The following is a 25,632-nucleotide window of genomic DNA, read 5'->3' on the forward strand; positions in this document are numbered from 1 at the left end:
AAATAAGTGCCTGAACAATAGCCTTGATTTTGCCTCTTACCCAAAATGTCTAAAATACTTACTATCTGACACTCTAAAATTCTCTGACTTCTAGTGAATTATAATTTTCTGCTTAGAAACATTTATATCAAGTCCACATTAAGGTTTGATCTTGACTGAACGCAGCTTGAGAAGACTCTAGGGGTAGAACAGAGGAGATATGAGCACCGCCGAGTTCTCCGACTCTGAGATGCTGGCGGCTTGGTTTGCTGCGTGTCCTTCACCTTGATGTGTCCTGTGCAGGCCAACTTGGTGGTGCAGGAGAGTCGCTACGTCTTGGCCATGCAGGATCTGCAGAAGGCCCAGGCCGAGCTGGACGACAAGCAAGCAGAGCTCGACGTGGTGCAGGCCGAGTATGAGCAGGCCATGACTGAAAAGCAGGTAACTGTCCTGTGGCCTGGAGGGACCTTCGTACACCAACGTGGCTCTTGTAAACCCTTTGTTCCTTTGCTGCCTTCTCTCTCCAAGGGTTTGGTTCCCAGAAGGGATTGATTTTGCGTAGACACGATACATGTACAACATATAATCCCTCACTAAGCCCTGGAGTTTGTTCCTAGCACACGCCAGGGACCTTGGTGAGAGGTCAGGATGGTCAGCCAAGATAGGAGTAGCTTCTGGAACATAAACATTCTGAGTCTCCTTACTGATGGCAATGGCACAGCACCCCATGAGGCACTTTCTGTTATGGTTTTCAAATCCTGACCTCCCACTTCATCTCATTTAACCTTTGAAACAATTTTGCAAGGGATGCAAGGTGGACATTTTAATTCTCACTTTGGAGATAGGAACTGAGGTCCAGAGGGTGGCTCCGGGTCTTGGGCTGGACAGTCTGGACTAGACCTTGGCCTTCTGGTGTCCACTCCAGGCCTCTCTGCTGGACCTACGTGGCTGACCACATGGCTGCATCCTGATGGCCATCTACCGTCTTCTCAGCCCGTGCATACTTTGCAGCTGGAGGACCTTTCAGAATCTGGGTTCACACATCTCTGAGCCACTAGGCAACAACAACTTCTTTAGCTTACTTATACTAATTCCAGTTCCACTGGGGACTCTTTGCGGCTGGAAATGCAGGCAGCGTTAATGCAGACCTAGTGTAGCTTATGCTACAGAGCTCCTCACTTGTCCAGGCTTCTAGAAGCTGGGGTTCCTGGGATTTGTAGTGTTTTAGGGGAAGGGAAACTGGGTTATGACTGGCAAGCATTTGTGTATAAGCATAGAGAAAATGCTTAGAAATTTCAGAGGAAAGGCACCAGAGTTTCTAAGTCACCAGGACTTTGTAGTGATTTTTTTCCCTCTCACTCTAAATACATGTTCACGTGGGTGTTTTGTATTTGTAAAAAAATCTCTAATTGTCTTCTTTTTAAAAAAAATTTTTAAGTTTATTTGTTTGAGACAGAGATAGAGCAAGCAGGGGAGGGGCAGAGAGAGAGGGAGACAAATATTCCCAGGCAGGCTCCATGCTGTCGGCAAAGGGCCTGATGTGGGGCCCGGACACACAATCTGTGAGATCATGACCTGAACCCAAACCAAGAGTTGGACACTTAGTCCACTGAGCCACCCAGGTGTCCCTCTAATAATTTTGTTAAAGTGGACCACCCCCCCCCCCCCCCCAGATTATATAAGCTTCTGGCCCCATAAAATTTGTATCTGCCTCTGATAAATCCTGCATTTGTTAAATAAGAGGTAGATTCACTCTGTTCTTTCCTTGATGATTTTCTGGAGTTTCCTCATGCCCCTTCTCAGTCCTCTCTTGTCAGGATTGAGATTCCTGCTCTGGTAGTCCATTCTCTTATGGGAGTCCCAGCAAGGGAACTTCGATAAACACTTCAGTTTCACTATATGCAGAACGAGTGATACTTTTGCTTGAAGATAAATCGCCGGAAAGCAAAATAAGAGCTTTTTAGAAATTTTAGAGAAGTAACTATGTAACCTGTTTGGGTTTGTTAATTATGCTCTGTGAGATTCACTTATCATAATATAAGGAGACAATTAGCATCACAATTTGAAAGCGCCTACTTCAGAAACTATGGGGAAGGCATACTCATTTCTACCATGTTGGACCCTCACCTGTGTTGGGAGGTGCTACTGAATACACTAAAAATATTTTATGCCTCATCTTATTATGTTTCAGTTGTAACATTTTTGCATTAATTCATTCAATATGCTTTTTTGGTTTTGAGCATCTGCTGTTAGGACCATACAAGACCTGCTCCCATAGAGGTATGGCTCTGACTTGAAAACTTGTTTCAACAAATGTCAAGCTTTTAAATTAAAAAAACACAGAATCTGGCTGTGAGTGTATCTACCTCCCACATGCTGGAGTGAATCTGACCGTTAGTCTTTTTGTGGCTCCTTCCTCCTGCATAGGGCTCCTTGAGAGTCCAGGAGGCTCACAGGCTTATGGAAGGCAGGGAGGGGCAGGGCACCCAAGCCCACAGTTCATCATGATCAGATGGATAAGCTCACGACTCAGGCCTGTGTGTCCCCTGAAGAAGTGTGTGCCCTGCTCCTCTCTGCACAGGGCAGTGCCTTTTGGGGGACCCATTTCCCTAGGGCCTCTGGACAGCTAGTCACTCTCTGGGAGTACTAACAGACAGTGGGCTGGGACACTGCCCAAAGAACCCAGGGGATTCTGCTCCCTGCCCCCGCCAAGCTCGGGGGTGGGGGGGGGAGCTGCTTTAACTCTCATGAATCTGCTCCTCTCTCTTCCCTGTACCCTCATCCGCTAAAGGAGTGTGGGGTCCCAGAAAAAAAAAAGCCAGAGAGGAGGGCCCTGGCCATTTTCTTATTTGGCCAATTGGGAGTTGGGATGATGAAATTCAGGAAGACAACCTGATCTTTTTTTTTTTTAAAGTTTATTTATTTTGAGACAGACAGAGAGAGTACAAGCAGGGAAGGGGCAGAGAGGGAAGGAGAAAGAGAATCTCAGGCAGGATCTGCACTGTTAGCGCAGAGCCCAGCCTGGGCCTTGAACTCTCGAACCGTGAGATCATGACCTGAGCCAAAATCAAGAGTCTGACGCTTAACCAACTGAGCCACCCAGGTGCCCCAAGACAACCTAATCTTAAAAATAACTTTTACATGAAAAGTTTGTTTCAAAGGGAGGCAGAAATAAGTGATGCAATGTCATACTTCCCAGCTGATATCTTTCTTCTTGGGGAGAAACAAACAAATATGGGCCATATAGACGTGGGGGTGCACCCCAGCTGGGTTTTAGGTTTTCTGCATTAACTCTAGGGGGAAAGGACTAGAGCAGACTAGAATCCCAGAGAACAAACTAGAATAAATATCTTGCTTTTGGAAAACACTGTATTGGGTTGTTATTACAAAAGCAACTGGTGTTCCTTGTGGATTACACATAGGTAATCCTGGAAATGAACTCTAAAAGTTCATTTTAGATAAAGAGCAAAGTATTTGCTCTCTGAACATATTCCTTGATTTACATATGTTTTAAAAATATATGTAAAATATAACATTTAAAAATATAATTCAACACATAACTGCTTTATAAGTTGAATTTTTAACTTAGTCATATATCATGAATATCTTTCTTAGTTATAAAAATTTTCACAAGATAATTTTTAATGGCTTCAGAGTATTTTTATTCACTGGCACACCAAAATTTATTTAAATAATGCTCTATTTTATTAGACATTTAGCATATATAACATACAAATATATACTATATTATGTGTAACATATACATGTTTTAAATGAACTTCAGTGACTGGTCCTGTAGCTAAATCTTTAACTATTCCACTGTTACTTCATACATATAAGTTTTTATAAGTAGAATTAGCAGTTGTCTCAGAGAGAGGCCCATTTGTTTCTAAGAACCGAGCACTGAGTGGCCACAGCATGTGGAAGTCTGGTTCAAGTCTTTTATTGCGGTGCAGAGCGCCAGGGAGGGACTGGCTGAGCCAGGTATCACTGGAATTTGTGAGCGAGCCTCAAAACACCACAGTCTGGGGATAATCTAAAGTTTCACCTAAAGAAAAAGGAGATGTGGAGTTAGATAAGGCAATAATGGTGCTAGAATTTTAACATGAGAAGTATTCCTGATTTTCAAGCAAAGATATGTATTTTTTTTTACTTTTCTTTGTGCTTTATGATATTAGGAAGTATGCTTGTATTTTATTTCTATTCTTATAGGGAAGTCATAAATGATGCAGATCTCTATTATCTCTTAGTTATTAACACGTGGGGAGAGTCTGACCCGTTGGCTTGGGACCCTACATGAAGGTTTAGAAGAGACAGTCTCTGGCTGACACAGGCACAAAGGCACTGAATCTTATGCTTCCTAGGAAATAAATGGCTCCCGGGTCTCAGAAGGGCAGATAATATATAATGGTTTAAAATCATATTTTTGAGCCAGAGGCTGTATTTTTCTGAACATAAATTTCCTTCTGATTATGGCCCTTTTTAGACCTTGCTCGAGGATGCCGAGAGGTGCAGACATAAGATGCAGACCGCCTCCACACTGATTGGTGGCTTGGCAGGAGAAAAGGAAAGGTGGACGGAACAAAGTAAAGAGTTTGCTGCACAAACAAAAAGACTTGTAGGTATGTATGCAAGTTCCTTTACTGATCAGATTATATGTTGACCACGGTAGGGAGTTAGCAAAGTGGAACTTTTATCAGAATACAAACCAACATTCTAGTACTTCAAATTCCTGTGTGTGTGTGTGTGTGTGTCCAGATATTTCAGAAGGATGAATATTGGTCTGGCATCTATGCAACCCTGAGTAGATGTATTAATGACCTTCAACATCTTATCAGGTCGTTTTTCAATTCCCTTATGAGCGAATGGTCATACTGATCAAGGTCACTTTGAATGGAGGCTCTGTCTTCTGAAGTTGTGTATCTTAGACTCCAAAGTCATACTCTTACATCCAACAAGAGTCGAAATAGTCTAGTGCTTGACACTAGCAGGTATCACTTGACGGACCATTTGGACCCTGTTTAACAAGAAACCAACCTACTTCGTATTCACCAAGGCACAGCAACATGGTTACAGTTTGGTTTCTGGAAGTTCGTTTAAAAGAATGTTTGCCTTTGGAGTGCCTGGGTGGCTCAGTTGGTTAAGCGTCCAACTTTGGCTCAAGTCTTGATCTTGCGGTCGTGAGGTTTAGCCCCTGGTCAGGCTCTGTGCTGACAGCTTGGAGACTGGAGCCTGCCTCGGGTTCTGTGACTCCTCCCTCTGCCCCTCCCCCACTGGTGTGCGCCTTCTCTCTCTCTCTCTCTCTCTCTCTCTCTCTCTCTCAAAAATAAATGTTAATATTCTGCACAATTACAAGGCTGATTATAAAATACTTCAGTAGTGTTTTGTTTTTCATTTTAGGGGATGTATTGTTGGCTACAGCTTTTCTATCTTATTCTGGTCCATTTAACCAAGAGTTTCGCAATCTGCTGCTAAATGACTGGCAGAAGGAAATGAAAGTCCGGGAAATCCCATTTGGAGACAATCTAAATCTCAATGAGATGTTGATTGATGCCCCTACTATTAGTGAATGGAACCTCCAAGGTCTGCCAAATGATGACCTATCCATTCAAAATGGAATTATTGTCACAAAGGCATCTCGCTATCCTTTGTTAATTGATCCACAGACTCAAGGGAAGATCTGGATTAAAAATAAAGAAAGCCGGAATGAACTCCAGGTAATTTGAGTTCAAGTATATTTATGTTACTGGTCAAGTTTTATTGTCTCTGATGAGCAGGAGTCCGAGAATAAAGAAATATTTGAAAATAGTAGAGTTGTAATCCTAATAGAGCAATAACCGATGCAAGCCTAAAATCTGATATTAAGATCTTTTCTAAAAATTGTATTTACATTTGTGTTGATCTCTACTAATGCCATCTTTCAAAGGTTGCAGACTCTCTTCTATTAGAGCCTAAAACCCTCCGTGATGAACAGAGCAGGGTAGAGTTCTATCACACTGAGTATACAGCACTTTACAAGGACACATCATGATTATTCCATTATTATTTATCATAAAATTGGTGGTGGTAGTGAGAAGACAGGTTGCACGGGGGAAGAACAGTTTGCTAAGGAAAAGGATGGAAACGGTTTAAGCTTTCTGTATAATTTCACCAAGAATGGGTTCCAGATAAGGATTTCTAAAGACCTCTGCGATAGACTGCTGGAGCACCATTTAATATTTGTCATCTCTGCACCTTGCACCATGATACTGTGAAAGCAACTCTTGGATCCTGTTCCTAGATCACATCTCTAAATCACAAGTACTTCAGAAACCACCTGGAGGACAGTCTTTCTCTTGGAAGGCCCTTGCTTATTGAAGATGTTGGAGAGGAACTAGACCCAGCACTGGATAATGTTTTGGAGAGAAACTTCATTAAGACTGGGTCTACCTTTAAGGTCAGTTAGACCTATTGATAATGATGTGCAGAGCCATAACCATGAGGCCAGGTAAATGTGACATAGATGGAATTTTCTCAATAGGCAGGAATTCAAATTTGAGTCAGTGCAAGAAGCATTTCCTTTTCTCCTCTCCACTTCCTGAGTTGGGATTAAAGTGTTCAAAAGCAGTCCTTTTAGAGATATCTACTTCACTCGTGTGTCAGAATCTGACTCCATTTTGATGGTTGACTGTGGACATGTTTCAAAACCCACCATGCCCCTCACCTTTCTGTCCCAAATCTGGGCAAGCTGATAAGAAAACCTGGGGCTCTCTCCTTTGGCAGTGGTGGGACATTCAAGCCATGCAGTCCTCTGTTCATGCCCTGTGTGGGGACTCTCATCCTACCCCTATGCCCTAGCCACCAGCTGTTTTTTCCTACTCTCTCAATCAATTTTTGGGACCTGTTTGGGAGCCCACCTTAATCTTCCCCCAAATCTCCATACATGAGCAATAAACCTTTTCATTCCCTTTTGGTGCATGTGTGATGTCATCAGTCTTGACCTCTGAACCAAATTTTGGGTAAAGAATCCATCTCACTTCTGTGGTACGATCACACCACTTTTGGTGCAAAATTCTACATTTATGATATATATTAGTGCACATTGAACTCCCTCCCTCCTTCTTCCCTCCTCCTTCCCTTCCTCCTTCTTCCCTCCTTCTTCCCTTTCATCGTAGTGGTTTGAAGCCCTGTGAATGCCCAATGACCTCTTTTTCAGTTTACAAATACCTCTAGTTACATAATTGTTTAAAGCAATGCTTGGTCCTGTGCAAAAAAGGACACGGTAAGGTGCATTTGTTTTACTACTTTTATTTATTTATTTATTTATTTATTTATTTATTTATTATTTTTTTTTAAGTTTATTTATTTATTTTGAGAGAAAGAGAGAGAGAGAGTGAGTGATCAGGGGAGGAGCAGAGAGAGAAGGAGAGAGAGAATTCCAAGCAGGCCTGGTAATGTCAGCACAGAACCCAAAGCGGGCGGGGCTTGAACTCACAAACCGGGAGTTCATGACCGGGTCTGAAAGCAAGAGTCGAATGCTTAGCCAGATGAGCCACCCAGGTGCCCCGAACTTTATTTTTATAATAAAGGTGAAAGTTGGTGACAAGGAGGTAGATGTGATGGATGGCTTCAGACTCTACATTACCACCAAACTGCCCAATCCAGCCTACACCCCTGAAATAAGTGCTCGGACCTCTATCATCGACTTCACTGTCACCATGAAAGGTCTGGAAGATCAGTTACTGGGGAGAGTCATCCTCACAGAGAAACAGGTGAGTGAAGCGTGACCATCTCCTTTTCTGCATTGTGTTGTGATTCTTTCACTGGTGAAAATAACATGATAAAAGTTGTAGTAGGATTGAGTCCCCCCTTTTTATTCCTATGTTCTTCCCTTTATTAATTTCCAAGTATCTTAGGTAATTACTAATCGATTAGCCCATATGTTTTATCTGTCTCATAAATCACATTAATCAATTGATTTTGTGTAGACTAATGATGTAACTATGAGGCTGTCAGCCTCAGACTCGGCATCATTATTCTGGTCTTATTTTGCTTTATTTTTCTGAAGTTTGCTCTATTGTGAGTTCTACTCACCTGTTCACTTTTAGGTTTCCAGGATACAGTGAGGTTTTGCTTTCATTTGATTCATGATTATGCTTTTGGAATCTAAAATTAAACCTTTGTACCAGATCACACACCACATTCTCAAGTCTCATTTGTTACCTAAGAGAGCTCTGTGTGTGATCTGACATGACACACATCTGGGGCCTCAGAGCTTCACGGAGTGCCTTTTGGAGGCTGCTGGCTTAGTTATGCTCTACTAGTATAACTCCATATCTGTTTTCTCTACCTCTGTTTTGCGGAATAACTTCATGATCAACAAAAAATGGCCACTAATTGGTAAACTTCCTTGTTTTGAGTCAGTATTTTCTCTAGGGAGCATGTGAGTCTTAAAAGAATCTAGAGGGTTTCAATATGACTGCTTTAGTAAAACCGTATGAACTCTCAAAGTTGGTGTTGATTTTCTCCTGGGTTCATTAGCAATGAGGAGTCTAGTTTACTTTATAGTGCCTTCTACACCGACCTAATGGCTTATTTAGGTTAAAATTATTGGCAAAATCTTTGGACTCTGTCCTTCACATTATTTTGATTATTATTTTTTTTTTTTGTATGTTTCATGCTTGGTCTTCTGAGTCCTGTGTGTTGATCTCTTTCTTTTTTATGTGCATCCTCCCACCATTTTCTTTTCTTTTCTTTTCTTTTCTTTTCTTTTCTTTTCTTTTCTTTTCTTTTCTTTTCCTTTTCTTTTCTTTTTCTTCTAAAAATACTTTCTTTTTATTTTTTAGTGCATAGTGCATAAATCATAGAGTCATATGGTTGGAAGTTGCATAGAGTCATATGGTTGGAAGGTTCAATCGGACTTTGTAGATTCGTGTGGTTAGTAACCTCTGTATGGCAGGAACTGATGCCAGAGTTCCGACCACAGACTTGAAGTCTCTCGAAGTAATGGCAGCCTTTAGACCAAGTGCTTGCTTATTTTTGGAGCCTCAGTAGAGGTGGTTGGGAAGCTTAGTGCTGCCATACCGTTACTTGAGGAAGGACTGGGCTTCCTGATCAACAGCTTGTGGTGTTGAGCAGGGAACCCCGACAGTCTCTGGGGCAGCATCCGTTCACCATATCTTAGGCTGCTCTCACCTGTGGCATTGGCTTCAAGGAGATAAGGGGCCCTGATGGCAGTTTGAATAATGTACTCGTCTTTGGTTTTCTCACATTCAGCTGAGATGAATATAGTCTCCTTGGAAGAAATAATTTGGCCTGACAGATTTTGTTTGCAACAAAACAGCTCCGGAGCCATAACTGTTACGATAGAAGTTTGAGATGAAGTGAGGAACACTTTAAACTCCTTTGAAGACTTTGCTTTTAAAAGTTTTATTTAAATGTTTTTATTTATTTTTGAGAGAGAGAGCGCACGAGAGAGAGAGAGAGAGAGAGAGAGAGAGAGAGAGAGAGAGAGAGAGAGAGACAGCATAAATGGGGGAGGGGCAGAGAATCCCGAGGGGAGCGGGCTCTGTGTTGTGCAGAGCCTGACACAGGACTCGAACTCACAAACCTTAAGATCATGATGTGAGATGAAGCCAGACGCTTAACCGAGCCACCCAGCCACCCTAACTCCTTTGAAGATGTGAACAGCCTTGAAAATCCAGTATGGATCCCAAGCTGGGCTTTTTCTTACTTCCTGGAAAGGTATCTTGAGTATCTTGAGAAAATTACTCCTTTACTGTTGTCTCCTGATGAGAATCCATTCCAGCCTCACAGTAGATAATTCTTAGAAAAAGTATGGCCATAGGAACGTGACTCTTACTCTTATAATATCAGAGGGTCCCTTACTCTGAACCACATTATTATAGAACATGTAACCTATTTTTTTTTTTTTTTTTGAGAGAGAGCTCAAGTGAATGAGGGGCAGCGAGAGAAAGGGAGCGAGGGAGAGAGAGAGAGAGAGAGCAGCAGGACTCACCCAAAGCAGGGCTCGTGTTTACCTAAGGTCGAGCTCATGCTCACCCGAAGCCAAGCTCAAGCTTACCTGATACAGGACTCGAACTCACGAACTGTGAGATCATGACCTGAACCGAAGTCAGATGCTTAAGATGGAGCCACCCAGGCACCCTAACCTGTCTTGTCTTTCCTCTAATGCAAGGTCTCATGCAAGAAGTGAGCTGGTGGGCTTAATTTTGATGAATTTTAATTCATTTAATTTTTGATGAATTTTGATGAATTTTGATGAATTGCACTTCTTGCAAGCAGCTATTTCTTTTGTAGCATCTAGTCCTCTCACCGCATTCCTGCGTCAGCTCACATCGCCGAATCTTCTCAGCCTGGGTGGGGGCAAGTGGGTCTGAGTTGATATCTGGATCCTCCGGGGCATTTCTTGAAATTGCGTAACTCATTTGAAAAGAGCCAACAGATACAAAAAGTGTTTTTAAGTCTGAATTGTTCCTTTGACCTCAGTGACAAGGCAGTCTTTCTAAACATGATCACCTTTTAGGTAATTATTATATACACGATACCAATATAAAATGTTATAGAGCCAAGGGGGGCTATCAGAAGCCAGGAAGACCCCAGCAGTAAGAAGTTGGTGTTGGCCAGGGTGGGGAGGGGGCGCTGGGGTGGCTCAGTCAGTTAAACGTCGGGGTCTCGATTTTGGCTCAGGTTCATGAGCTGAAGCCCCGCGTTGGGCTCTGCGCTGGCTGTGCAAAGCCTGCTTGCGATTCTCTCTCTCCCCCTCTCTCTCTTCACCTCTCCCCTGTGTGCTCTCTCTCTCTCTCTAAATAATAAATAGACATTAAAGAAAAAGAAGTTGGTGTTAGAAAGCATCTTCCTTTACGCATGGAGCTGAAACGAAGGGGGATTCTCTACAGTCACAGTAACTTAAACCTTCACTGGTCTGTCGATTTTTTTTGTGGAAGGTGGCTTGGGACAGTACCTTATGATACCAGGGATTCTTTGAATCCATAAACCCACCAGCTGTCCAGTGTCTTGGAGATACAGGTAGTGGGATATGCTCTTGTGAGTGCTCGGCCGGACAGCCTGCTGGAGCCTCGGGTTTGTTGGCTTCAGAAATGAAGGGAGGGGTGCCTGGGTGGCTCAGTCGATTAAGCGTCTGACTTCAGCGCCAGGTCATGATCTCATAGTTCGTGGGTTCAAGCCCCGCGTCAGGCTCTGTGCTGACAGCTCGGAGCCTGGAACCTGCTTCAGATTCTGTGTCTCCCTCTCTCTGCCCCCTGCCCTGCTCACACTCTGTCTCTGTCTCTCAAAAAGTGAATAAACGTTAAAATAATGATGACGATGATGATGATGGTAATAAACCAGCAGCAACAACAACTTCCTTGGATTCACTCTCACCTTGCCCCCAGAGAACAAGACGGAAACTCAAAGAGAACTGTATACTATTAGGAGAAAAATACTAACATAGATTAACAGCATTTACTGGCCACACAACACAGGGCTTCAGGGCTCACCTTGTTCAGAATCCTAGGTGAGCAAGCAGGTCCAGCACTTGATTTCCTTCGGAGGTGGAAGAATCACTCAAACTCAGTGGAACCAAGAGGAGAAATAATGTAACGAAGCCCTAAACAGACGTCGTTATCATCAGCTCACTGGTATGGAGAACAATAGGTCTGAGTTCTGTTGCTTAATCTTTCTACTGTCACCCCCAGTGTAAGGTGCAGAAGAGATGGAACCTTTGGGAATGAAAGCCTGGGTGATCCATTAGAAAGGAGGGCTCTCGAGGGCCATCATCTGTTTCCTTTCACTGATTTCAAAACCGTGGTGACAGATGCAGTTGATGTACACCAATAATTTTAGTTTTCATTTGCATCTTTGTTGAGCCACTTAACTTTTGATCATTTAATTAATAGATAGTATGTTTCATGAAATCATCCTGAATCACTACTGTACTTTCTTACTCACTTTGTGGCTGCTTTTCTTATTATCAGAGGTTAATTTTTTTAAAAAAATACATCCTGTATTAGTTGTTTAAAAAATTTTTTTTAATGTTTATTTATTTTTGAGAGAGACAGAGACAGAATGTGAGTGGGTCAGGGGCAGAGAGAGAGGGAGACACAGAATCCAAAGCAGGCTCCAGGCTCCTGGCCGTCAGCACAGAACCCGATGCGGGGCTCGAACTCACAAAGCTGTGAGATCATGACCTGGGCCGAAGTCGGACGCTCAACCGACTGAGCCACCCAGGCGCCCCACAGGTTAATTTCTTTTAATTTTTATTTGTTTTAGAGAGAGAGAGAGAGAGAGCACACACATGAGCAGGGGCAGGGCAGAGAGAGGAAGACAGAGGATCTGAAACAGGCTCCACACTGATAGCAGAGAGCCTGATGCAGGGCTTGAACTCAACTATGACCTGAGCTGAATTCAGACACTTAACCTACTGAGCCAGCTAGGTGCCCCTTATTATCACAGTTTATATAAAACATTTACACGACAGCCTTAGTATATAGAATACATAGCACAAATGTCTACCTCTGTGTGTGTGTGTATGTGTGTGTGTGTTAAAATAATCCCTTTGGTGGGAAAAAATGCTTATAGACAAAATGATTTTGATTAATTTTGCTCCTTATTATTATATTTGTTATCTTTATATTTTGCTTCTTATTATTATATATTATATCTTCTTATATATTGGGGGACCTAAGTTATGGTTCAACAGAACTATGTCTAAATCAGCCATACAAATGAAACTATACCTAAACCCTTATCTCCAAAGAGGTTTTCCATTTTAAAAGCTTGAATGAGGGATGCCTGGGTGGTTCAGTCCATTAGGTTAAGCCTCCAACCTCGGCTCAGGTCATGACCTCACGGTTCATGAGTTCAAGCCGCACATTGGGCTCTGTGCTGACAGGTCAGAGCCTGGAACCTGCTTCAGATTCTGTGTCTCCTTCTCTCTCTGTCCTTCCCCAACTCACGCTCTGTCTGTCTCTCTCTTAAAAACAAATAAACATTAAAAAAATTTAAAAATAAATGAAAAATAAAATCTTGAATAAATTGTTCTACTTTCCTTCAGAGATAACTTTATCTTTTCCATAACTATTGTCCCATTGTAGTGTTTGGTCATTTACCTACTATTTGGTACATGACAGGTTGCTTTCATAATTCCAAATTGCATTGAGAAAGAATGAAATCGTGCCATTTGCAGCAACGTGGATGGAACTGGAAGGTATTATGCTGAGTGAAATAAGTCAGAGAAAGAGATCATATGTGGATCTTGAGAAAGTTGACAGAAGACCACGGGGGAAGGAAAGGGGGAAAATAGTTACAAGCAGAAAGGGAGGGAGGCAAACCATAAGAGACTCTTAAATACAGAGAACAAACTGAGGGTGGATGGGGGAGTGGGGGAGAGGGGAAAGTGGGTGATGGGCATTAAGAGGGGCACTTGTTGGGATGAGCACTGGGTGTCGTATGGAAACAATGAACCCTGGGAATCTACCCCCAAAACCAAGAGCACACTTTACACTGTATGTTAGCCAGTTTGACAATAAATCATATTAAAAAAAAAAAAAGAAACAGAAAACAACAACAAAAAATCCAAATTGCTTTAAATTGTACTATTTACTTTAGGGTATATTATTTTGTCAGTTTTAATCTTTGGGGGAAATGTACTTCTTAGCCTCATTTTAATTCTTTGGGAATGTAGGTGGCTACTTTAAATGACAAAGTGATTGGTGTTAACAATGATATTGAATTGACCACAACCATCTCAATAATGTTCAAGCTTTAACTTGCTATTTTTTAAAATCAGGAATTGAATAATTTGCCCCTTTGTCCACATTATAGTAACTGTTGCTCTTGTGAATAATGGCTTTCATAAGCAACATGGGGCCTTTTAGTACTGATTCCATAGCTCTCAAGTGGAGATGAGAGCGGAAATGTAGGTTGTAATAAGTCTTGCAAACTGTGTCGAGAATTTTGGACCTTTCAAAACAGCTGAGGGAAATCCCAGAATGGCTAGGAGCAGGAAAGGGGGTGATGGCAGAGAAGAGGGTGAGCAAGGAGACCAATTATGGAGAGTAGTCCATGAGGAATAACTAAAGCCTAAACCAGGGCAGTGGCTATGCAAATGGAAGTTCTAAAGTATGATTTATTTTGTGCCAACCTATAATTTTATTTTTCAAACTGCTTATTTCCCAAATAAGTATTATAATGCTTCCAAAAATCCATGCTTGGAATGAATCAAGGGAGGGGATAGGATAAGAGAGGAGACACATCTTTTGAGCAGCTATCATGATTCAGTTACTGTTGTAGCTGCTTTGCTACTTACATCCTCATACTCACTCTCTGAGCTGTTTTTACATCCATCTCACAGATGAGGAAACCGAGGCTCAGAGCGTCACATAACATGGCCAGTGTCAGGCAGCCGTTAGATCCTGGGAGCTGTGATTCAAACCTATGTCTTCCTGTTGTCAAACCATCGTTCTTCCCATGGCTTTACATTCCTCCCTTATCTGCCTTCTTCAGGTGAGGAGGTTTTCTTTTTTTAATGTCCAGATTTATTTCAGCTTAATGCTAGATAAAAGGTAGCATGTGTACAGTTACTATGTCAAATTAAGTGGCTGTTATTTTTTAGTTTATTTTTAATTTTTATTTTATTTCATTTATTTTATATTTATATATATATGTAGCTTCCATATAACACCCAGTGCTCAATCCATCAGGTGCCGTCCTCAATGCCCATCACCCATTTCCCCCTCTCCCCCATCCCACCATGCCCCCTCAGTTTGTTCTCTGTATTTAAGAGTCTCATATGGTTTGCCTCCCTCCCTCTCTGTTTGAAACTATGTTTTCCCCTTCCCATCCCCCATGGTCTTCTGTTAAGTTTCTCAAGATCCACCTATGAGTGAAAACATATGATATCTGTCTTTCTCTGACTGACTTATTTCACTCGACATAATACCCTCCAGTTCCATCCACGTTGTTGCAAATGGCACGATTTCATTCTTTCTCATTGCCAAGTAGTATTCCATTGTATATAGAAACCACATCTTCTTTATTTCAGGTGAGGATTTTTATAACGCTCACCTTTAGGAACTCAGGAATGATCATGATAGTGTGCAAAATGTGGGAATAAAAAATATTTGAATTTTTCCCTTTAGCTACCTTTCCTTCCTTCCTTCCTTCCTTCCTTCCTTCCTTCCTTCCTTCCTTCCTTCCCTCCCTCCCTCCCTCCCTCCCTCCCTCTCTCCCTCCTTTCTTCTTTCTTTCTCTTTCTTTCTTTCTCTCTTTCTCTCTTTCTTTCTTTCTTTCTAGAGGGAGAGAGAGCCCGAGATGGCGAGAGGAGCAGAGGGAGAGAGAGAATCCCAAGCAGGCTCCATTCTCAGCACGGAGCCCAACACAGGGCTTGATCCCATGACCCTGGGATCATGACCTGAGCTGAAATCCAAAATGGGATGCTGAACCAACCCAGCCCCCCAGGTGCCCCTACTTTCTTTCTTAGTGTAATGGTAGTGTGAGTTCTTTTGTTATAGCTGCTTATGGAAAGGAATTTTGTAGGTGCCATGAAATGTCACTTTCTGTACTAATTTTTACATTTTTTCAAGTTTGAGATTCTTATGCAGTGCATCAGTGAATTGAAATAACCACTAAGGAAGCTTTTTTAAAACACGTAACCGAATAAAAGGAAACAAAAGTGATAAAGGCAGGTTTTGCTGCAATTGCTACCTCCCCCCCCCCATTAAGAAAGTGATACAGGTTCCGAGCTTTTTCTTGCTTAGTGAGCGAATTTTCCTTTGCTGGAATGTCCCTGGACCCGACTCGCTGTGCTCAGGGCCTGGTACAGTTCTACATGCCATAGCTGCTCAATCAGTGGTGATGGACTGGCCAGAACATGAAGCAGTGGCCGGTGGCCTTTGCCCTTTGTCTTCATGCAGTTTAGTTACTAGAGCCTTTGTTTTAAATGATTTTTTTTTTCAACGTTTATTTATTTCTGGGACAGAGAGAGACAGAGCACGAACGGGGGAGGGGCAGAGAGAGAGGGAGACACAGAATCGGAAGCAGGCTCCAGGCTCTGAGCTATCAGCCCAGAGCCCGACGCAGGGCTCAAACTCGCGGACCGCGAGATCGTGACCTGAGCTGAAGTTGGACGCTTAACCGACGGCGCCACCCAGGCGCCCCTAGAGCTTTTGTTTTAAATCTGTGGTTTTCAGTCACAGGGTGAGAATTTTCACATTTCTATTTCTGGCACCAAGATATGCCTGGATTTTCTTGTTCACTCTTTGTTTCCGTCTGAAACAGGGTATAGAATTTAGTCATTCGTTCCAAAATATTGAGAGCCTACTGTGTACCAGGCATCATTCCAAGAGTTGAGGGAACATATTAATGAACCAAAAAAATCCTTGGAGACTAACTAATGAGTAATTTATATGTTATGTTAGAAAGTGGTAAATGCTATTTGAAAACACAGAGTGGGGTAAGAGGGAGAGCTAGGGAATCAGATAGTGGGCTATGATTTTAAACAGGGTGGTCAAAGTAGGTTCCACTGAGAAGGTGACATTTAAGGAGAAGTTGAAGGGGAGGAGGGAGTAAGTTACCTGGTAGGATGGGCCTGACACAGCAACAGCCAGTGCAAAGGCCCTGAGGTAGAAGAGTGCATTATGTGTTTAAGGCAGTTGGTCTCCAAGTGTGGCGCCCTGAACAGACAGGAATAGCAGCCCTGCATCACCTGGAGGTAGGTTAGATTCCCGGGCCCTGCTCTGGCTTATTGCTGATTTAGGGCTTACTGGATGTGGCTGGAGCAAAATGAAAAAGGACCCTCACAGGCTGTGGTAAGGTCTTAGCTTTTACTCTGAGAGACATGGTTAGTCATTAGAGGGTTTGGGGAGAGGAGGTGTGTTTCAGAGCAGTGTTCTGACTGGTAGGCTGGGAATAGACAATGGGCGGTAGGGATGAGGCAGGGAGGCCTATATGGGTCCTGTCATTCAAAGGAGAAATGACAGAGACATGCACCAGGGTGTCAGCAGTGGAGCTGGTGAGGAACGATTAGCCTCCGGGTCTGTTTCTGAAGTAGAGGTGATAGGATTTGCTGATGACCAGGACGTGGAGTTTGAGGAAAGGGACGTAGTGACAGAGGCCTCCAAAATTTTAGCTGCTGGGAGAATGGGGCTGCCGTCTGCTGGGATGGGGAAGGCTGGGGGGCAGCAGGTATGTAGGAAAGAGCCCTGACTTCCCTTTTGGTAGTGTTGCTGGGGTGGTGGGGGACATCTCTTCGACATTCACGTGGAGACATCGAGACCACGTATGGTGAAGAGCTGGGAAGAAGCTCTCAGTTACCAGTGTATCGATGGTGTTTAACACAGACAGAGTTTGTGGAATTGTTATGCGATGTTTCTCGTAGTCAAAAAGAAAATCCTAAAAATGATTACATAAATTAAGCACTAAAGGGAAAGGACTTGCACTAGAGTTTCACAATGGCAGTTTGGGCTATGTGTGGCTTCTCCCTCCCCATGATGTTCGTGTGGGCACTGGACCAGAGCGAAGGGAAGTCACCCAATTAATCATGGAATTAATGAGTAGTCCCATTATATTTTGTATGATTTCATATGATTCATTGCTGCACATAACTTTATTATTTTTTTACTTTTAAAAGTCTATTGATTTTGAAAGAGAGAGTGTGTGAAAGAGTTGGGGAGGGGCAGAGAAAGACGGAGAGAGAGAATCCCAAGCAGCCTGCATACTGCCTGCATAGAGCCCAGTGCGGGGCTCAAACCCATGAACCGCAAGATCATGACTTGAGCCTAAATCAAGAGTTGGATGCTTAACCGACTGAGCCATTCAGCCACCCCAATCACTATTTATAACTTTAGATTTCTAGTTCTCTCAGCGGGGAGTAGAATCTACAGTAACTGCTGAGCCATATCCAGAGTACCCAATCGAATATTTACCCTGCTGAAGCTGCTGTGGAAATCTGAGCTTGGTAGCACATGCCCAGGTAGCTCCACTGAGCACAACTGGAACTCCCAACCATGCCTTTTAACCATGCGTTGAACCCTGGTTTCACCATATCGTGTCACACTTAAATTCATATTACTTCATTAATGCGTCTAAGCATCGGTCAGTGGGCACTATATTTAGAAAGCTTTTCAAGCAAACTGACTAATGCATATCTTTCTGTCCAAATTTTAAAATACTATTTACCCACTGTCCTTTTTCCTTTAATGTAATTTACTGTCAAATTGGCTTCTGTACAACACTCAGTGCTCATCCCAACAAGTGCCCTCCTCAATGCCCATCACCCACTTTCCCCTCTCCCCCACCCCCCATCCACCCTCAGTTTGTTCTCTGTATTTAAGAGTCTCTTATGGTTTGCCTCCCTCCCTCGCTGTTTGTGACTATTTTTCCCCCTTCCTTTTCCCCATGGTCTTCTGTGAAGTTTCTCAGGATCCACATGTGAGTGAAAGCATATGGTATCTGTCTTTCTCTGACTGACTAATTTCACTTAGCATCATACCTTCCACTTCCATCCATGTTGCTGTAAAAGGCAGGATTTCATTCTTTCTCATTGACAAGTAGTATTCCATTGTATATATTAACCTCATCTTCTTTACCCATTCATCAGTTGATGGACATTTAGGCTCTTTCCATAATCTGGCTATTGTTGAGAATGCTGCTATAAACTTTGGGGTACAAGTGCCCCTATGCATCAGTACTCCTGTATCCCTTGGGTAAATTCCTAGCAGTGCTATTGCTGGGTCCTAGGGTAGATCTATTTTTAATTTCTTGAGGAACCTCCACACTATATTCCAGAGCGGCTGCACCAGTTTGCATTCTCACCAATAGTGCAAGAAGGTTACCATTTCTCCACATCCTCACCAGCATCTGTAGTCTCCTGATTTGTTCATTTTAGCCACTCTGACCGGCGTGAGGTGGTATCTCAGTGTGGCTTTGATTTGTGTTTCCCTGATGATGAGTGATGTTGAGCATCTTTTCATGTGTCTGTTGGCCATGTGGATGCCTTCTTTGGAAAAGTGTCTATTCATGTCTTCTGCCCCTCACTGTCCTTTCCATTTTTGATTCTTTTACTAGCTTCAGAATTAGAGCCTCTCATTAAATAATCTGACTTTTGTGTACAATTTGACTTGGTGCCAGAGGCTCATCCTCTCTGTTGTCTTCCTGCCTCTGGGCTTCCTGCTGCCTTTGGCTGGTTCTTTTTTTTTTAAATTAAAAAAAAATTACATTTATGTATTTTTGAGAGACAGAGTGAGACAGAATGCGAGCGGGGGAGGGGCAGAAAGGGAAGGAAACGCAGAATCTGAAGCAGGCTCCAGGCTCTGAGCCAGAGTTCAGCACAGACCCCAACGCGGGGCTCGAACCCACAAAATGTGACATCATGAACTAAGCTGAAGTCGGACACCTAACCGACTGAGCCACCCAGGCACCCCTGCCTTTGGCTGGTTCTGTGTCACGGCTGTTCCCTGCTTCCCCATCCTCACTGGTCCCATCTTTTTTCTCCTTCTGTTCCACGGACTCTCCCTCTCCAAACCACCAAGAAGAAGAAGTAACCAATATGGACAATAATCTTTCTAAACCATTCTCTCCCCAGCTATCTATAAAGATCCTTCAGGAAAGATGTAAAACTTTACTTGTCATGGAGAGAGTAGCACCTGTTCAGGCCCAGAACATTTTTCAATTTAAATGTACCTCCAGCACCTGTACCTGGTACAGGTTGTTTGCCTGTCATTTGGACCCTTGCTTTTCAGAGAACTGGATACTATTTCAACTAGCAGGTTGAACATAATCACATTCAAACAACAGAGCTCTTATCAGTAAGAGACTAAGGGAAGACAATGAATCTATTCTGAGAGATCTGTGTGTGTCTTTTCAAATATATGTCAATATATTTTCAATATATTTCACTTTTCAAACAAGCTTCAATATAATCACAAAAGTCACGTACCGTGATTTGACTTTAGGAAATAAATAGACGGTACGGTGGATATTGATAGTATTTTTAGTAAGTTTCATATTGTTTGCTACCAATTCTTTCCTCCATTAGCTCCCCTCTTATTTTCATGAAGTTCCTGCAGCCACATATGATAACTGCATTACAGGAGCTTGAGAACAGTCCTCTAGGTGAACTTTGTCAGGGATGGCCAAACAATAGTTGTTAATTAAGGAAGAGAATATATTTATGCAAATTAACAGGAATTGGAGAAAGAGAGAACTCATCTCCTAGAAGATGTCACTGCAAACAAAAGAAGGATGAAGGAGCTAGAAGATAATTTGCTTTACCGGCTGACAAGTACCCAGGGGTCCCTGGTGGAAGACGAGAGTCTCATCGTCGTGCTGAGCAACACAAAAAAGACCGCGGAAGAGGTGACACAGAAGCTGGAGATTTCGGCAGAGACAGAAATTCAGATTAACTCAGCCCGGGAGGAATACAGACCTGGTGAGTTTGGTAATGAAAGACAAATGTCACAGGAAAATGAAGTGAGAAACAAACCAAAATCAGAGAAACTGAAGGAAGTAAGGGCTGTGTGAAGTGGGGTGGCCGTTCCTGTTTTGTGATGTTGTGTTGGGACATATACAGTAAGACTGGGAGAAAACATTTTTTAATGGTATAAATTCTCTAGGTGCTGATAATCCATGTTAGTTAGCAAATTCTTTCAGGTCCCTGTGAACTTACTTTTAAATTAGAAAGTAAAAAGGAAGACCTTTTAAAGAACGTCTGACTACAGTTTTGAAATTTAAGGAATTAGTGCAGCGTTTGTGGGCTGCTCATTAATTCTTTATCATTTGGTCACAATGAGCCGGTGTTTTGTTTGCAGTCTTTGTATTAGGAAGGTAGTTCCTTAGTCTCCTGGGAGTGCTTTAGTCTTACTCAGCAATTTGCAAAGCAGTGTTGTTCATTGGTTACGAGAGGGGCCTGCTAAAAGAACTCAATTCCCTTTAGAAAATTATCATTCTTTCTGAAAAAAATGATCAAAACAGCATCATCTGCTGCTGGAGAGTCAGGAGCATCATCTTTGCGATGATGCCTTGTTTTGCCAACCTGACCCCAAGCTTAGTCAAGGCTTCCTCATGGAGCTTAAGAATGAGGTCCATAAAATGCGTACACACTTTGCTGCGTGTTAGAGTGTTTGCGATCCCATCAGTTACCTTTTCTACCTATGAAAAAATATAGTGAAATTCATAAGGGTTCTAAATCCATAAGAGGTTCTAAAATGGAAAAATGCTGTGTGATAAACACAAATAGCAGAGTGCTTACACAGAGCTTATAAATAAGAGTTAAATATATATAATGAGCATTGCTCGAGACTCTCAGAGCTGGTAGATAGTCATTGATAAAAATAAAACTTGTTGTTTTCATTTAGAGTTTAGGCTGGTCTGGGCACAGATCATTTATTTTCCACCCTCGTAGCACAAGCAACCTTGCTCTCTGTCTTTCAGTGGCAACACGGGGCAGCATCCTGTACTTCCTCATCACTGAGATGCGCTTGGTTAATGAAATGTATCAGACTTCGCTCCGCCAGTTTCTTGGCTTGTTTGACCTTTCCTTAGCCCGGTACGTCTGCACTCAGGAAGCCACGCTGAATTCTGTATCTGTGGGCTAGAATGATGACATTACATTTGTAACTTCTTTTCCTCTTGCTACTGAGTCTTTTTTTCTTTTTTTAATCTGAGTGTAGTGTAATTACCAGGGTGTTAACAAATCATTCTCATTTGTCATTTTATGCTCAGAGACAGGCCCATCAACTCTTCATCCATTGATTGATCCCTTTGGTTTTGTGTGTTTCTGTTACACAAGAAAATTCCCAAGACTTTTTTTTTTTTTTTTGTGAGTGACAGTACCCTGCGGGTAAAATCGATGTAGGCAACATTGAGGATTCTGTTATGTTATTTTATGTTGAGAGAATGCTTGTTATTTTCACTTGAGGATGCTGATTCTTGTGTACAAAGGAACTGGCTTGCCAAAGTTATGTATTTGCCGTTAAAGAGGTTGTTTTTATGGACAATGGGAAAGGGCGGTGGGGTAAGCTGGGTTTAAGTGTTCTCTCCTCCAGGTCGGCCAAGAGCCCAATTACAAGCAAGAGGATTGCTAATATCATTGAGCATATGACTTATGAGGTTTACAAGTATGCAGCCCGGGGATTGTATGAGGAGCACAAGTTCTTATTCACCTTGCTGCTTACCCTGAAGATCGACATCCAGAGGAACCGAGTGAAGCATGAAGAGTTTCTCACCCTTATCAAAGGTCAGTATAACAGTAGAAAGCGTTGTACACAGGTCCAGATGTAGGAATTCTTTGAAGGTCTTGTGCGGTATTATTTTTTTTTTTCTGGCTACAGTAGTTTCCTTGCACGTCATTGGAGATTGCATATACGTGAAATACTTTATTTGTTCATTTATTGCATGAATATTTATTGAGAACCTACTACTGTATGCTAAGGCACAGACTAGGCACTTGGGGCACATCATAAAACAACAAGTAAATTGTGTAGTATGGGAGAAGCTAGTAGGCACTATAGAAAAAGCAAAGCAGGGAAAGGGGGATGGGGAGTTATAGGGTATGTGGACTGGGAATTAACATTCTAAATGGGATATTTAGTGGGGTATCTAATGGGTAGGCCTCCCTGAGAGATGGACAAGTGAGTAAAGGCCTGGAGGAGCAGGGGTCGCTGGCCTTGGGGACTTGCAGAGGAAGAGTATCAAAGGAAGATAGCATCAATGCTCTGGTGGGAGTCAAGCCTCCCATGACTGAGGCTGGAGCCATGGTGTGTGTGTGTGTGGGGGGGTGATTGTGGAGCTCATCCTGCAGATATTGATTCTGTATCTGTTGAGACATTGCTCGCAGGCAGGTCCCCTGTGCCACTGCACAATACAGCCCAGTGGAAGGCTAGGAAACAAATTTGCTGTCACGTTCTTGAATGTCTGGACAAAAAAATATTTAAAGTAACTGTGGAAATGATGCTCGGGTCGAAATGGCTTTATCTACTACACCTTTCTAAGCCATCTCTTTATAGATGAGACACAATTTTTGTCTACAGTAGGTGGGGGCGGGGGGATTTTCATGTTTACCTGGAGAGTAGATTTGCAGAGGAACTTGAAAAGGACCCTGAAGGAGCAGTAGGGAAGGGGTGTGGGTAGGCACATGCTGTGCCCTGGGGGTGTGTGTGGGTCCACAGCCATATGTGAATAAATGCATATTCGTGTTTGTATAAATATGCGTTTGCATATGTATCTTATAGAAACAACAAAGACTCATTTGGTTACACTTGAACTTAGAAATGTATGATTTATGGGGCATCTGGTTAGCTCAGTCCGTGAAGCATCCGACTCTTGGTTTTGGCTCAGGTCATGATCTCAGTGTCCCAGGGTCATGAGATCAAGGTCTGTGTTGGGCTTTGTACTGACAGCCCAGAGCCTACTTTGGATTCTCTCTCTCTCTCCCTCTCTCTCTGTGCCTCCCCTGCTCTTGGTTTCTCTCTCTCTCTCTCTCAAAATAAATAAAGAAACTTAAAAAGAAAAAAAGAAATGTATGATTTATGGACAATCTCTCTCTCTCTCTGTCTTTAATTCTTTGTCTCTAACCCTCGAACTCTTGCTCCTTAGGTTTCTTTATTTTTCAGTTTTCCTAAATCGGAGCACGTGGATGAACTGGGGAGACATCCCTTAGATGTTTGGTGTAGGGGTTGACTTTTTCGCCGAGCCCTTCCAATAATACTGTCCCATTGACTGGTCCTCCAGCTGATGGGCATTTACTGTGGCAAGTTGTTCCCGACAGCCTCAACTCAGGCACGAAATGCATTTCCTCATGAAATGCATCCAGGTCTGGTTGAAATACCGTAAAGTGTGTTACAGTTTGGCATGATGATAGCAGATGTGGGATTAGGTTTAGCAAGACTAAGTGAAAATAGTGACTTTGCTGATTTCTTGATGAGTGTCTCAAGCAGATTCTTTAACTTTTTTTCAGGCTTCAGCCTCCTCAGCTGTAAGACAAGGATAGTCAAATCTACATCATCAGATTCTTGAGAAGTCATACAATTTCTGTAAATCTCGGCACATGGAATGTGTTCAGCAAATGATAGGCATTGTGATATTTTCTTTAGTATTTTAGTTTGTTTTGATTAGTCCCCGGCTGGCGTAGGCTGGACAGCTTTTGTGGGTCTTTGGCATTCAACAGTTTTAGAATGCTGCTTTATGAAACGGAGTGTCAGAATAAACTTCGGAATGCAGTTACGTTGTAAGATTGCTCTTTGCTGGTTATGTTTGGTGACAGTTACCCAGTGAGTGAACTCCCCTGCAGAGGGAGTTCACTTGTTTGAAAATGTTATTTAAAGATTTTTTAAAAACGTTTTTGATTTTTTTTTTAACATTTATTTATTTTTGAGACAGAGAGAGAGCATGAACAGGGGAGGGTCAGAGAAAGAGGGAGACACAGAATCTGAAACAGGCTCCAGGCTCTGAGCTGTCAGCACAGAGCCCGACGCGGGGCTCGAACCCACAGACCGTGAGATCATGACCTGAGCCAAAGTCAGACGCTTAACTGACTGAGCCACCCAGGCGCCCCCGTTTTTTATTTTTTTGAGAGAGAGAGAGAGAGAGAGTGAGGGAGGAGGGGAGCAGCAGAAAGAGAGGGAGAGAGAAAATCCCAAGCAGGCTCTGTGCTGTCAGTGCAGAGCCCAACTTGGGGCTTGAACTCCCGAACCGCGAGATCATGACCTGAGCCAAGATCAAGAGTGGGATGCTTAACCAACTTAGCCACCAGGCACCCTGAAAATGTTATTCAGATAGCAACAGTACTTTGATACTGGTCTTTTAATTTGCTCATCTCCAAGGTGGGAAAGGATCAGTCCAGATGGCGTGCTAAATCTGCTTTGGCTGTACCGCTTTATAACTGTGTGGTGTAACTTGTATACATTTTTTGTTATAAGAACACATCATTTTTATGAAGTATTACCTTAAAAATTGGAACTTACTTTTTCCGAAAGTAAGGGTTTCCAGAATGAAAGCAACAGCGTAAGTCTCAATCATCTTGAGAATTTATTTTGAATGATTCCTATTCCAACCATTTATTCATCAGAAGTACATTTAATCTGGTGCCATATTATCCAGGAATACCTCTGTCCCCAACCCATTACAATCATTCTCTGTGGCCCATTGTACACTGTTAAAGCACATAAGATATTCATGACACAGTTACTCTCTACTAAACAATGAATAATGCTTTGGTTGCAAGAAACACCCTTTCCTTCCCATAAATAGCTTCTCCCTAACTCTCTAGTGAATATCTTATTCTTTTGAGTTTGTTGGAAAATGGACGGTTTCCATAGAAATTGGTATGACATTTTTCAACACAATGCCACTGTCCTTAGGTCTTTAACTACTCCCTGCCATTAAAGCAATCTGTTTTGATTTTGTGAGTTAATAATCTTATCAAAATTGCTTCAAGGCCACACTTACCTTCTTGGAAATATACTCAGATGGATTTGGCAAAAGATAGTAATTTAGTGGGGTCCATGGGGTACCTGGATAAAGCAGAGATTGGCTCAATAAATATCTTGAGTATTGTTATTTGTTCATGACCTGCTCTGTTCAGAAAAGGATTTTAAAGGTAACCAAATGCGTTGGTTATATTCTTTTAAGAATTATGCTTGGAGCATATTTTCCCTG

The 25,632-nt window shown here is 42.4% G+C and overlaps 1 protein-coding gene across 2 annotated transcripts in view; it reads left to right on the plus strand.

Annotated features, from left to right (window-relative positions):
- DNAH5 (dynein axonemal heavy chain 5) overlaps positions 1-25,632 on the plus strand; it is a 283,808-nt gene that overhangs the window by 228,014 nt on the left and 30,162 nt on the right. For both annotated transcript variants that reach the window (XM_027074356.2, XM_053202043.1), the window contains exons 61-68: positions 283-420; positions 4,466-4,601; positions 5,380-5,696; positions 6,260-6,415; positions 7,548-7,730; positions 20,164-20,407; positions 21,409-21,523; positions 22,023-22,213. In XM_027074356.2, coding sequence (XP_026930157.2) covers positions 283-420; positions 4,466-4,601; positions 5,380-5,696; positions 6,260-6,415; positions 7,548-7,730; positions 20,164-20,407; positions 21,409-21,523; positions 22,023-22,213 — 1,480 coding nt within the window. The remainder of the gene's footprint in view (positions 1-282; positions 421-4,465; positions 4,602-5,379; positions 5,697-6,259; positions 6,416-7,547; positions 7,731-20,163; positions 20,408-21,408; positions 21,524-22,022; positions 22,214-25,632) is intronic.

Source organism: Acinonyx jubatus, chromosome A1 (genome assembly GCF_027475565.1).
Source record: "Acinonyx jubatus isolate Ajub_Pintada_27869175 chromosome A1, VMU_Ajub_asm_v1.0, whole genome shotgun sequence".
Lineage (NCBI taxonomy): Eukaryota > Metazoa > Chordata > Mammalia > Carnivora > Felidae > Acinonyx > Acinonyx jubatus.